Here is a 14957-nt window from a genome sequence, read left to right as displayed (position 1 = left end):
GAAAAATTAATTTTAATGGAAAAAATATAAAAATAATTGATTAAGGTACTACACTTAATTTTTTTTCCTACACTATGAGTTATGATGTTGATTTGAGAAGTGTACATGATTGCAATATATATTAATTATTAGAAAGTGGTCTAATTAGACGTGTGTTAATTATTTAACAGTCCACGAGTCAAAATAAAATCACCCATGACAAATGAAACAAAACAACTATATACATGATAAAAAAACAAAACAACTATATTTTTTATATAATAGATTAATCCCTTAAAAAAGAAATAGATTAATTGAAAGTTTTCTTTCTTTCGAATATTTTTTTATTGATCTTATAGTTTCATTATCCTTGCTAGTAGATATTTTTTAGGTTCTCCCCTTGAAAGTAATTAATATTATTTGGTTGTAAATATATATATTATATACTTCAAAATTTGAGAGAATTGTGTCGTACGTGGTGTATGCCTTAGTAAAGCATGCATCAAGCACCTTTACTTTGTTGGATATATATATATATATATATATATAACTCTTTTAATTGAAAAAGAGGAGAACTATAAATTTAGACCAAACAATTATATATAAATAATTAAGATTAAAAATATTTAATAATCATATTCTACAAATAATTAATTATATAATTTTAAAATATAATATGACTTAAGGATTTATAGTTTAAATTTGATACTCTCTATATATCTTTTAAATTGTTCCCAACTTTTTCTAAATTTACGTAAAGATCGACATTTGGCAGTGGTGGGGAGGGGATGACATATGATGCATCTACGAAGTCTGAGGTGGCCATGCTGATCAACAACTTTGCGTTTAGGTCGCAGCTACGACGTGTTTTCAACTTAATCTTATATATTGGGTTGCTAATAATGATAGCGTGACTTTTTCATTTAGGACTTGTTTGGATATTTTTATTTTTATAAATACTTATAAAAAATAAAAATGAAATTTTTTTATAGACAAAAATTAGATTATGTATAAATTAAAAATAACTTTTTTAAGAAGTTAATATAAGAAAATATCTACAAATTAATTTATGCATAAATTATATAATTTTAAATTATGAAGAAAATTATTTCATAATTTTTTTTCTCTCTTATATAAGTGCTTATAAAAAAATTTATCCATATAAAGCCTTGAAAGAAGAGGTGATATGAAAAAAAAAATGGATGATAAAGGTGATTCACTCCGTTTGGAGGATTTTTTTTCAGAGATTCAAAACTCCTGCTAAAATTTCTCTTGATTTTTAGAACCTTTTCTTTTTAGTAATACGCAAATTTATTTTCTAAAAGTATGAATAACGATCAACTTAACTTTAGAAAAAGAACTCATTTATTTGATAACGCCAAATACCAAAATAATTGTTGCTAGCTAGTTTCAAGAATTAAAATGATTTTTTTTTAATTTTAATAAAAGACTAAATTAATTAACTTTTGTTCGTAATTATCATCTACTTACATGGATGAACACATGAAAAATTTTCAATTTAATTAATTAATAGTTTGGTTTGAACCATAAGTAAGCATTTATATTTAAATATTCAAATTGTCTTCTGGAGATTTTTTTGGTATAAACAAACCACAGATTTTCGGTAGAAGATAATTATAATATCCAAAAAAAGCAAAATTTTAAGGACTAATTTAGTGTATTATTCTTTGTTATTTTACAGTGTTTGATTCATTTTTTCCCTCTTTTAACAAATATAGTCACCAGACCTTGTATGGTTTAAGCTTTTTTACTTATTTTGGTGCTTGCGAAAATTCTAATTTGCATTGCCAGGTGATTTCTTACTGGTGTTAATTGTTTTTAAATGTGATTTTTTTTCAATAGTGATTTCAAAGTTTATTCTCATGAAAACCCATACAAAACTGATAGAATATAATATATTTAAACCTTAAATAAATGAAATTATTTTTCAAAAAGGAAATTATGGAGCTAAAATTTCTATAACAAAATTATTGTTATTCTAATTCATTATATAACAAAATCACTTTCCAACAGAAAATCTTTCGAATGGATACATGGTACCTTAATAGTACAGCTTGAAGCTTCTTGTTCATCAAGTGGGTAACCAAGCCCAAAACACCCACCAGCAGCAGTACCCTACCACATCACTTTCATACATCTTTTGTTTTCCAACACCCACTCCAAGTTCCATCTCATGCTATGGAATGGAATATTTCAAAATGGTATCGTATGAATGCGGATTTGATGCAGATAGAGAAAATAAAAGTAAAACAATGGGTTGGAAATGTAACAGGGAAGAGCAATACAAGTTTGGTTACACGTCTCAAAGAATTTGGTTCGAATCATATCAAAAGATATAGTTTGCATATTACTAGTTGAAAATGTCACCTCAAATACATGTTAGTTTTTTTTTTTAAGAGTTTAATGATCATGCAGTATAACATCGTTTTACACTCAAAAGTCAATCACAAATCACCCTTAATGTATTTGATGAGTTCTAAATTTATGATGATAGAGAATTGACGAATTCATGATGATGTTGTAGTGGATATTTTATATTTTGAGCTTATGATTGAGTGTTCTACCTTAAAAGGAGGACCTTTGGACCTTACATTGATTTATAGCTAATTATGATTTAAATCTCGAGTATTGTGTAACATTTTATTTTTTTTCATAAACTAATTTAAAAAAAAAGATTGTTATTTACAAATAAATATACTTTTAGAGAATGATAAGGTTTTTATAATTAAATAAATTAAAAGAAATAACTTTATTAATTAAAATAATAATTTGAGAGAAAATAAAAAAGGTACTTTATTTATTATTTGATAGAGAATAAAATAGAATTTCTTTTTATAAAATAATAAAAATAAATAAATAGAGTAAATAATAAGTAGTTAGTTATAAACAGAGACGTATTAGGTCAGTTTTTATACCGACGGATACCTTATCTTTCTCTCAGTTTCGTTTTTTTCCCTCTTCTCCTCTCAAAATCTTCTCTTTTTCTCACAGACCACCAAACATGTCTCATAAAAATGACAATCTCAGACTCATTTATCATTGGATCTTCGTGAAATTTAAGCATATGGTTCGAAACTCAATAACAAGCAATCTCACCGTTGGGAACTACGAAAAGATGTCGAAGCTGAGAGAAATACCCTTTACATTGTAACTTTTCCTTTCCCGCAGGAACCTAAAGCTGTCTTAGTAAAACTACGACCCCGAACTCATTATCGGTTGGATTGTCATGAAATTTTGACATGTGATTCGAGATTCATTTCCGCACGTCTTTACCATCGGGATTTGCAAAATTATGTCTGTCGAGGGAGAAAGATGCATCGCACCTAGGACCATGGAATGAAGGCTTCAATCTCTTCTTCTTCTCTCTAACGTTTGGGAATCCCAACAGAGCAACCGGAGGAGGAATTTTAGAGAGCATAAAAAACACCACAATTGATAACGGATAACACTTGAGTGACTACATCAAGGTAAGAGATGAGTTATTCAAAATTGGGGATTAGTGAGAACATGTGTAGGGATTCATAGAGTATCAATTGGAATGAGTTTTGGGGTGTTTTCGCAATTTTTTATTTTATCCTTATAATTATAACTGTGAATTATATATGTTTGATGAACTAGTGATGTCCCAATGAGAAATTGTAGTGAAATTGATGTGTTCTTGTGTTAAGTGTGAACTCTTAAAAAAATTAAGCTCTTTTTATTAATGTGAATTATATTCTAAATAATATTATTCAATGACTTATTTTATACAAATTATTATCTTGTTCTAATTTTTTCCACGACCATGATCAACATGTTACGTATATATATTTATTGTAATACTAAAATAATAAATTAAATGAAGTTGTAAGATTAATGCCTAGTGGTAATTTCTTTGATGTAATATTAAATTAATTGTTATAAAAACTCTTTTGATTAAAAATAATGTAGCTTGATTTACTACATATATAAGGTGTAATAAATTATTATAATGATATTATAATATTATTATGGAGATTGAGTAGTACAAGTAGAATGTGTCAATTTGCTAGATACATGTAAACATGAGATGATTGATTGTGATATTATGAGATGTTAAATTGTGGGCATGATATTTTGTTGTAAATAAGTGTGTGTGTTCAACACTTATATGACAATAATTATGTTGTGAGCTGTGAATTATACAATAACCCGACCAATGTTGATATAGAGAAAAATCTTGATGCGTAGTGTTAAAGAGAAAGTATAAGTTTCCTATTTAGGAACCAGTGTTAAATTGTAGCATAATGTGTTAAACGTGTTTGAAACACGAGTGTTAGGTCGTGGATATTGTATAATTCATGAGCGGTGTCTGCATGCAAAAAAAAATATTTTAGGAGTTGGACCTGCATCAGGAGGAAGAGACCCTAATGGACTCTTTGGAGTGTAGGCCTTGGGGGTCACCCGGTTTGAGTGCTCCTTTAAGCCTATGTCGATCCCACATGGTTGGAGCATTCTCGAAAAACAGTGTGACCCTGACTGGTCTCCCTATGATTTTACTTAGTGAGAGTGACCTGACGTACTCATGTTGTGGTGTTTCTTGTTATGTACTTCTAAGCGTCCTAGGGAGATTTTTCATTGACATGGTACCACATTGTATATTGGCTTGAGTCTTAGCATAACTGTTACATACGCTTGCTAATTGTTTATTATGAAATTGATGTGTTATTATGTCTTGATCGGAGTGTATGATTCATGCATAATGTGATTATGATTGAAAAGTGAATTTTAAATGACAAAATGATAGAATTACGTGAGTCATGTTTAAGTAAGTTATATCTCATTCATTAAGAGATTTATTTCACAAAGGGTACTTTAAAATGGATGATAAGTTTATAATGATGATTCCCTATTGAAGTCAAGAGTAATAATATTTTAAAGGCAGAAAGAAACAATTTTCCTTACATTTTAAGGGTTATTTGATAATAAGTTCAAATCATTTTTGCAAATAATGAAAATAAACAAAAATTCCTTAATAATAACATAGGTTTGAGACATTTTTATTAAGCTTGAAGTATAAAAGTATCCTATTTTCTCTGTTTTGAAATCTTCTTCTATTTTTTTGACACAAAGAATGTATACATGTTGAGAAGTACAAATAAATCTTATTAAATACCTATAAAAATAACAAATGTTATTAAATAGAACTTAAAATCAAGAGTTATAAACTCTAATAATTATTTATGGTATAAATATTAATATATTTTTCTTTTTTACAAGACTTTCTTTAGTTATTTAAGAAGACCAAGATCGTTATCTAATATTTTTTTAGACTTAAATATATTTTTAGTTCCTAAGGTTTAACATTTTTTTCATTTTCTATAATTTTTTTGTTTGTCAAAAAAAATTATCCTCCTTTGAATGCAATTCAGATTGAAGTACCTTGGTACACTAGATCTAAACATCTTTTTTCAATCAAAATTTGAGCATTGATTTATTACATTATTAGCAACTATTTCTTCCGGTCGTACAACTTTTTATTGATAAATATTATTTATTAGATTTTAATGTTAATTGGGAAATTCAAACTATGACCTCTCATTCCCTTAATTTTTTCTTTTTCAATCATTGGACCTAGATAACTCTTTTTTAGAGCTAATTGCCTTTTTTTATATATACAAAAAAAAAAGTTGAGCTAATGAAGGGACTAAACCCAATCCCCTTTAAAAATGTTTAATTTTAAAATAATCTATTTTTTTAATGAAAAAACTAATCTAACTTGAATATTAGAGTTTTTTTTTTTTGCTGACTTGAATATTAGATTAATGTAATGGTAAACTAATTTAACTAATTTTTTTTTTCTGACCAGTTACGAGAGTGGTTCACGATAGCAATGATCCCAAGGAAATCCATACATTAGCCCATCTACATTTTTATCAATAACACGTGACAACGTATTTATTTACCGAAATAAATACAATACAAGCACTAAAAAAGAGATTTCCGTACCAAAGACACACAATTGAAGGCGTAAATTTGAATATCTAACCATTTATTTGAATCATAGACACCAGCAGCCACTTTATATGTACGGCACACATGATATGATGGGATAAACCAATAATCCAATGGATTAATTAAATCATGTAAGATTTTCCTGCATTTAACATGTTTCATTAAGTTGAGTGATAGTTTTTTAAACAAATAAAATAATAATTCACATAAAAGAAAATAATAATTCACATAAAAGAAAATAATGGATTGAGTAGATGTGTAAAGTGAGTTTGATCTCATCTAATAAGAGCAGTGGAATTCCCATCACATCCCTCCATCTTAAAGCACTCGTACGGAACCCTCTTGGATTCTTCTATGCATCCCAAACCCCCCCTCCAAACTCACTCTATTTACCAATTCTGCCATTCCCACATCCAACAAACAAAGACTCGACACGATTACACTAAATAAATAACAAGGAAGAAAACCTGAATCTTCTTGGACCCAGATCTCAGCTCCAGAAATCAAGGATTTTCTTTGAATCATGGATTTTAGCTAAATAAATCATAAATCTTCATAAATGGATCAAGTTGCTCCTCCTCCGATTCTCATGCACCGCAAGCGCGATCTCTCCTACGCCGTCGTTTCGCCTGCTCCCAACCCGAGCTGGAGCTGGGACTGGGACAGCGTGCGTTTCGCCGGCAAACCACCGCCACCACTCTCCTCCCCAAACGACGACGTCGTTTTTGAGGAGAGTGTTGCGCCGCCTCTGCAGTTAAACCTCGGGGGAAGGACGAACAACAGCAACAGCAACAAGAGAGTTAGGTCAGGGTCCCCCGGAACGTCGTCGTATCCGATGTGCCAGGTGGACAACTGCAGAGAGGATCTGTCGAAGGCGAAGGACTATCACCGGAGACACAAGGTGTGTGAGGCTCATAGCAAGGCCTCCAAAGCGCTTCTCGCGAATCAAATGCAAAGATTCTGCCAGCAGTGTAGCAGGTTTCATCCTCTCTCGGAGTTTGATGAGGGGAAGCGGAGCTGCCGCCGGAGACTCGCCGGACACAACCGGCGCCGGCGGAAGACGCAGCCCGAGGATGTTACCTCGGCGACTCCCGCGCCAGCCGCCGCCGCGAATTTGGAAATCTTCGACTTGTTGACTGCCATAGCTGGAGCTTCGCAGGGTAAGACCGAGTCTCGTTCAATTTAGTTTTTTTTAGGAAATTAAATAATGCTTTTTGTTTTAAATAGGTTAGTTTTTGTTCAATTCTAGTATTTAATTTAAATAACTGTACATATTAAAGGAGTATTTATTTCATGAATATTTAGATTTATCTTGAAGCTATGATAAATACTTAGGGTAAAGTGCTTCTTTTTCGGTCAAAATTAATCTTATTCTCCTTTAAAAGCAACGATTTTGATCTTGTTTTCTATAATTGGTGGATTTCGGCCCTCACCCTAGGATCTAAGTTTCATAAAGAGCGGATGAATTCATCAATTATTAATAATATGAATACCAAAATCATTGTTTTTAAAGCATATGGACGAAAGGTCAATTTTGATCGAAAATAGATTGAACTAAAAATCTAAAACACACTTTAACCAAATAAATAATTAGATTTTCGGAATAACAGCTGATTAATCTAAAAAGTGCTTAGGGTTTTGGAGAGTTAATTATGGAAAAAAGATTTTTTTCTTCTTCCTTTTAAAGCTGCTAAGCTCTATTAAAAGAAAACAATTCTCTTTTTTTCCCATAATAAACTGATGTCAAAATTATTTTAAATAATTATTTTTAAGTTTTTGAAAGAACTCGTGCAAAAAAAATAAAAAAAAATAAAGCAATTAATGGTCGAAAATAATGGCTTGTTTATAAGGAAATAAGTCAAAACCAGCATACCGTTGTTAATTATGGTTTTTCCTTTTCTAGTGTAAAACAAGCATGCACCAAGTTTGTTTGTGTTGTGATGGTTAATATCACGTGTAGGAAAATTTGAGGAAAAAAGGTCACAAGTACCGGTTAGAGAGCAGCTTGTTCAGATTCTCAACAGGATACCTTTGCCTGCAGATCTTGCAACCAAGTTGCTGGATGCTGGCAGTGGCAATGTTAATGGGAAAAAAGATCAAGTGCAATTGCAGACACCATCCTCCTATCAACGTCACGAGTCTCATGACCAACTGAACCACACCCCGGCTGCCCCATTAACTATGGACTTGCTTGCTGTTCTTTCCACCACTCTTTCTGGGGGGTCTGCCCCTGATGCCAGTGCGTCGCCCTCTCAAAACCACAGCTGCAACAGTGATGGTGGCAGTGCTGACCAGACGAGACAACAGCAATTCTTTTCGGTTGGTGGGGAAAGAAGCAGTAGCAGTTCCCGGTCTCCGGTTGAAGATTCAGACTGTCAGGAGGATGTTCGTGTTAATTTACCACTGCAACTCTTTAGCTCCTCACCGGAAGATGACAGCCTGCCTAAACTAGCATCTTCTAGAAAGTATTTCTCGTCTGACAGTAGTAACCCTGCTGAAGAGAGGTCCCCATCGTCTTCTCCTGTTGTGGAGATGCTGTTTGATTTGCAGGGTGGGGCTAGAGGTCTCAAGCCAGAGAGCATATCCTCTGGAAGAGAAGTTATTGCTAATAAGGAAGCTAGCCAAAGTCATAGTTCTAATATCTCTCTTGATTTGTTTAAAGGGTCAAATAACAGGATCCAACAACCTAGTTCACTTCAAAGTGTTCCATTTCAAGCTGGGTATACATCTTCGGGCTCTGATCATTCACCTCCCAGTTTGAATTCAGATGCTCAGGTAGTTAGTTTGGGCTTTTACAGTCCCGTGTTCTTTTTTACTTAATTTGTACTTTGCTTTATCTGTATTGTATTTAAGCTTAGCTTAGGTAATTAATCTTCTGAGGTTGAATCTATTTTGTGCTTTTCCAACAGGATCGCACTGGGAGAATAATGTTTAAACTATTTGACAAGCATCCCAGCCATTTCCCCGGAACACTGAGAGCACAGGTGTTTGCACTTCCCTTTATCTGGCGAAGTTATTTTTATTAATGAAATGTCCTTTTGTCAAATGTGAATATATCATGATGTTAATAACTTTTTTCTTCCTTCTAGATTTACAATTGGCTATCTAATAGGCCATCAGACATGGAGAGCTACATACGGCCTGGTTGTGTGGTCCTATCAATTTATGCTTCAATGTCTTCTGCTGACTGGGAGAAAGTAAGTGAACTGCTGATTGTGATGTATATTTGTAGCTTTTATGATTCTATCTTGCTGATTGCTTGCATGTTGTGTTTTTTACAGCTAGAAGAAAACTTCCTTCAACATGTTCATTCTTTAATTCAAAATTCAGATTCCGATTTTTGGAGAAATGGAAGGTTTCTAGTTCATTCTGGCAGTCAGTTTGTTTCACACAAAGATGGTGAGTACCATAACTAGTCCTGATCTGTGACTGTGGTCTGTCTTTTTTATTTTAGATTGAATATTATTATGTTCAAAGCTTTGCTCTTTGGACTATTTTTTTCCTTCCATAAATTGGATATAGCTGGATTTTTCTTATCAAGGGGTTGAATTAGATCCATTTGTTCTGAAATTCCAGGGAAGATACGCATATGCAAACCATGGAGAACATGGAAGTCACCAGAGTTGATATCTGTGTCGCCTTTGGCAATTGTTAGTGGACACGAAACCTCTATTTCATTGAAGGGTAGAAACCTGTCAACTCCAGGCACAAAGTCAGTATTGATTTCCCCTTTTTTGGATGATGTGATATGCTTCTTTCTAGTCTGTTTTCCTAATATTTGTCCCTGATTTTTGCAGGATTCACTGTACAGGTACCGGCTCTTACGCATCGGCAGAAGTAATAGGATCTGCATATTCTGGTGTGATGTATGATAAGATAAAGTTGAGTGCTTTTAAAGTTCAGGATGTATCACATGGTGTTCTGGGTCGCTGTTTTATTGAGGTAGATTTCTATATTGTATAATCTTGCATTTTATTACCATAGCGAACTGTGTGTGCTTGCAGACACATGCATGTCTAGAGCAATTTTCATGTGTTAATGTGACATATACTAATAAGATGTGTGACTTATATTTATGATCAGGTTGAAAATGGTTTCAAGGGCAACAGTTTTCCAGTGATAATAGCTGATGAGACCATTTGCAAGGAATTGAGACCACTTGAGTCTGAATTTGACGAGGAGGAAAAAATATGTGATGCCATTTCAGAGGAGCATGAACATCATTTTGGAAGGCCAAGATCAAGGGAGGAGGCTTTGCATTTCTTGAATGAGCTTGGCTGGCTGTTCCAAAGAGAAAGATTCTCATATGTGCATGAGGTTCCATATTATTCGCTTGACAGGTTCAAATTTGTACTCACATTTGCTGTGGAAAGAAACTGTTGCATGCTAGTCAAAACCCTTCTGGATGTGCTGGTTGGTAAACACTTGCAAGGGGAATGGTTGTCAACAGGGTCAGTGGAGATGTTGAATGCAATCCAACTCTTAAATAGAGCAGTGAAAGGAAAGTACGTTGGCATGGTTGATTTGCTCATCCACTATTCTATACCAAGCAAAAATGGTACATCCAGGAAATACGTATTTCCACCGAATCTTGAGGGTCCTGGTGGTATTACACCCTTGCACTTGGCAGCAGGCACATCTGGTTCTGAGAGTGTCGTTGACTCTTTAACAAGTGACCCACAGGAGGTAAATTTTTTCTCCCTATTCTAGTACTATGCCTTATGGAAGAAATGGGCCTCATCAGTTGTTGTCTTCTGAGTAACCGAAGGAAAAAGAATAAAATTAATTGGGTTTCACTGAATTCCTGTGGTAGTTATTGTGGGTAAATATCACTTGTTCTTTTCCTTGTTGTTTTCTTGTTTTTTTTAGGAAAGGGGGCAGGGGAGATGGCAGACTGAAAACTAAAATATATTATAGTTGAATTTCCATGTTGTTTTTCACTTTAGCATACTTTTTAATGCTGTTTTTTAACTGTATGATTATATTTCTCAACCTTCATTCTTGTATTTCGCGTTTAACATGTGGGTCCTTTGTGCTGCTATAGATTGGGTTGAAGTGTTGGGAATCCCTTGTGGATGCAAACGGACAGACTCCACATGCCTATGCCATGATGAGGAATAATGACTCATATAATGCGCTGGTTGCCCATAAACTTGCTGATAGACGAAGGGGTGAAATTTCGGTAACAATTGAGAATGCGATAGAGCAACAGTCACTGAGAGTGGAGCTTAAAGAAAAGCAAAGTAACTTAGTCAAACGTGGTCAGAGTTCTTGTGCCAAGTGTGCGAATGCAGAATTTCGCTTCAACAGAAGAGTTCCAGGTTCACACGGTTTGCTTCACCGCCCCTTTATTTATTCAATGCTAGCTGTTGCAGCTGTTTGTGTATGTGTTTGCGTGTTCTTCCGTGGACGCCCTTTTGTTGGCTCAGTTGCTCCCTTCAGTTGGGAAAATCTGGATTATGGCACAATGTAATACTATTGGATTAGGAGAGATTCGCATTTTGGATAAAGATAATGGAAGGCATTAACCAGGCGGGAAACCCAATTGTTGCTTTTTTTACCATTACATGGCAAAACTGCTTCTGTGGGAAAATGGGGCATTTTGTCACAAGAGCCCTATGTAAACATATCATGTGGTGATATAGAGTTGTGGAGATGTTTGGCAGATCCGGGGGAAACAACAAAGTATGGCTGCCTTGTGTATAGAGATTCTGACTTGAATGCTGCATATTTTCTTTAATTCCGGAGTTTAAGGATATAACAAGCTATACCTGAATGTTTATCGATTGGTGTTGGAAGTTCTGAGTTTAATGTTTCAGCTTTTTTGGCCAGATTAAACTTGACATCCCAATATAAGTTGGAATGGAAGGGTGAATTGTGGCCACAAACACAAACAATTATGAAAGCAGTAAGCATTCGGAATAAAGAGAACTGTGGTGAGTAAATGTTGGTTATTTTTGGTGAAGGTCAATACTTGGGCTCGTTGCCTCCTTCCCAACACGATAAACCAATAAAAGTTCCATGCTTTATTTTTCCCTTTAATTGTTATGTTATTTTATTTAAGTCAAAATTACAAGTCCAAGGTGTTCTGATGCATAAGTTTTCGACACTGTAAAGTTTGATGTGAGGTGACTGATCATACATAGGGTTGACCATATTATTATATGATTAAAAAGTGTAATATATTTCAAGTTATATCTAATTTAATTCACGTTCCAGATTCGTTTTCTGTTTGTTCCTAGATTCAGATTGTGATGTATCAACCCCTTTCAGTCTGCTACAACCTTCCAATGCAAGACATTCTAGTTAGTGGGGCACTTAGGGGTGTGCAATGAGAAATGATGAATGCTTGACTAGTCTCAAGAGTTTTTAATTTTTTTATTAGTGTTTCTTTTCTGTGACTTGAAGTTGGGGGACATTAAATTAACTGATGCATTTATGTATGTATAATGTATAATAGATTGATTTTCCGTTAGATTTTTCATAAACTGTTAGAAGCAGGATTTGGGATCTGCTTGAATAGCTGTTGTGCACCATAGATTGCCAATGACCCATGAGAGTGAAATTGGCGAGATTTACGTTCTAACGTGTCTTGGAAAGTGAGAAAAGCGTATACCCATCCAACTATTGAATTCTTGGATGGACATGATCCATATGATGGGTTCAGAACACTTTCTCCTCTTTACTCACCTTCCCTTTTTTTTTTTTTTTTTTTTTAATTTCTGGAGTCTCTTTGTTTTACCATTTGTTTTTAAAAAAATGTGGCACCTGGTGTGAGATTAAGGGCCGATTCGTTTATTACCAAAATTAATTTCACTTAGAGATGTGATTTGTTGGAAAAAAAAAGAGACATGTGATAGTCTATCGGGCTGAGCTTAGTTTGATAGCTCTAAACCTCAACTATAATCAACTCCATTTTCTTGCATTAGGGTGAATGCAAAAAACACTCTAGTTGCATGACTTTTCGGACCCATTGTGAATTTTCCGTCGCACCACTAAAAACAGGTTCTTATGAATATTTGCTTAGATGCTTTTTTTCTAGTCATAGGTGACTTCAGACTTGTTCCACAATTTGTAAATTATAATTGAATGGATCGTGATCGCCCATAACTTGGATTTTATTTATGCAAAGGTGTCAAATAACGTGTTTGGATTTGCCTTTGGAGCCTACATATGTGAGATAAGTCTAAAGTAACAGCGAAATTGCTTGTGAGTTGCGTTAATTCTACATATGCTCTACATGATTTGACATGAAAACATGGATGCCAGATATATATATTTCCAATTTCTAAACACGCTATGAGAGGGAACTAATTTCAATTTGGAGACTGGAACCGTGCATGTTGATTAGTGGGCAGCCACCACCATGTGTTCCTCAACATGGTTGCGTCTTAGACCGAAAAGCAGTGAATAAAATGATTAATGTCATTTGAAATGTTTTGAAAAGGCAACCGGATAATTTTAGAAATGGGCAAAATAAATAAATAAATATGTAAAACTCTTTAGAATATGTAATTTTTCTTATTTTGTCATATCCTCACCTTTTAATAAAAAAGATATACAAAGATTTATTTACAAAAGTAAACTAAAAGATATTGTAATATCCTCACCTTTCTCTCGAATTGCTTTAATCAAAGATACTAGGTCCAGTGCTGTATTAGGTATATCATGAATATTTATGTTCATAACGGGTTCAATTTTCTGGTCAGAGAATGGTAAGACTAACTTTTAATCCAAAAAGATATAGACATTATTATTATTGGTAGAGACTTGGCATAAGCCTTTAAGTTAGGGTGCCAACAAATTGTGTCCAGTGTCTACACAAAGAAATCAGATTAGAGAGAAAAAGTAGATTTATCATACTTAGTTATTTATGCTTAGAAATTTCCTGATATAGGAGAGAACTTATTAAGTAAGCGTATCGTTAGAGCTTGACAATTGTTAAACATACATTTCATAATTATTAAATATTTTTTTTTCAAGAAAAAAATATATTTCTAATCCTTATACTTTCATAAAATTTTATTTTTAGTCTCATAATTTCATATCATCCCATTTAATCCGTATACTTTATAATAAAAAAACTTGTTTTTAGTCCCTCAACATAAATGGTGTAGACATAATTTCATATCATCCCATTTAAGAAATAAATAAAATCAGAATAAGGCATAAGACCATACAACAATCATTAAAGAATGATGATGGAAACAAAGACAAAAATAAAGCCCTTAAAAGTTACAATTAAATGTGTTTAAGATATATTAACAACTTATTTTATTAAAAAATAAAATAATTTTTCACATCATTTTAATCTTTTTTTTAAAACACTCTATTTATCATGTTAGCCAAAATTTAATACTGTTGTGAGAATTATGTGAAAAGTAATTAAAAATAAGTTTTTTAAAAGTATATGGGTTAAATTGAATAATATAAAACTTTGAGGATTAAAAATAAAATTTTACGAAGAAATAAAAACATACTTTTTTCTTTTTGTTATTAAATTTACTTTAAAATATTCCCACCCCTTACCTCTTTTTCCCTCACACCACTGACAATTTCACCTATTTAATAACTACGTAAGTTGGAGTATGCCATTAGCCCATTATCCATCGCCACCTGCACATGTCAAGAAGTTAAAACAATTACTTGAAACTAAAACACAATTCACTGCCACAAGATTTTCGGTGGGGTCAAATTACTAAATTAGTGGAAAAAAGATAACAACCTTAATAATATTCTTACCGTTTGAATTTTTTTGAAAATTAGAAAATTTTATAAGTCTCCTCTCTCTTTTAAGTGTCTCAATTTTATAGTTTTTAATATGTTTTAACCTATAACCTATAAAAAAGTGTGTTAAAAAAAGTGTGGTGCTAGTACTCCCAAAAAAGCTATATTGATGTATCATTTAATTATGATTTGTTAATGATTAAAATAATTTAATTTATTAAAAGTCACTCTAACCTTGAACGGTTATAAAAATGAAC

General features: G+C 32.9%; 1 protein-coding gene across 2 annotated transcripts; it reads left to right on the top strand.

Annotated features, from left to right (window-relative positions):
• Positions 1 to 6126: 6126 nt before the first annotated feature.
• LOC100812180 (squamosa promoter-binding-like protein 14) lies at positions 6127 to 12191 on the top strand. 2 transcript variants are annotated; one of them, XM_006605393.4, is made up of 9 exons: positions 6127 to 7133; positions 8015 to 8748; positions 8883 to 8957; positions 9063 to 9170; positions 9255 to 9372; positions 9550 to 9685; positions 9771 to 9915; positions 10057 to 10659; positions 11018 to 12191. In XM_006605393.4, exons 1-9 carry the CDS (start codon positions 6533 to 6535, stop codon positions 11444 to 11446), a joined length of 2949 nt encoding a protein of 982 aa, XP_006605456.1. In that variant the 5' UTR covers positions 6127 to 6532; the 3' UTR covers positions 11447 to 12191. The 2 variants fall into 2 exon arrangements, with proteins under 2 accessions (XP_006605456.1, XP_003555217.1); XM_003555169.5 differs by having other exon boundaries at positions 7934 to 8748.
• Positions 12192 to 14957: the final 2766 nt, after the last annotated feature.

This window comes from Glycine max, chromosome 20, assembly GCF_000004515.6.
Source record: "Glycine max cultivar Williams 82 chromosome 20, Glycine_max_v4.0, whole genome shotgun sequence".
NCBI lineage: Eukaryota > Viridiplantae > Streptophyta > Magnoliopsida > Fabales > Fabaceae > Glycine > Glycine max.
Note: the sequence above shows the minus strand (reverse complement) of the source record. Positions and strands in the feature narration are given on the sequence as shown.

Excerpts from the sequence above, each read along its gene's own strand:
- LOC100812180 (XM_003555169.5), top strand. The coding sequence starts at position 6,533 with ATGGATCAAGTTGCTCCTCCTCCGATTCTCATGCACCGCAAGCGCGAT. Across the intron at positions 9,916-10,056 it reads TGGGTCGCTGTTTTATTGAG|GTTGAAAATGGTTTCAAGGG; the intron begins GTAGATTTCTAT and ends ATTTATGATCAG. Across the intron at positions 10,660-11,017 it reads TAACAAGTGACCCACAGGAG|ATTGGGTTGAAGTGTTGGGA; the intron begins GTAAATTTTTTC and ends GTGCTGCTATAG.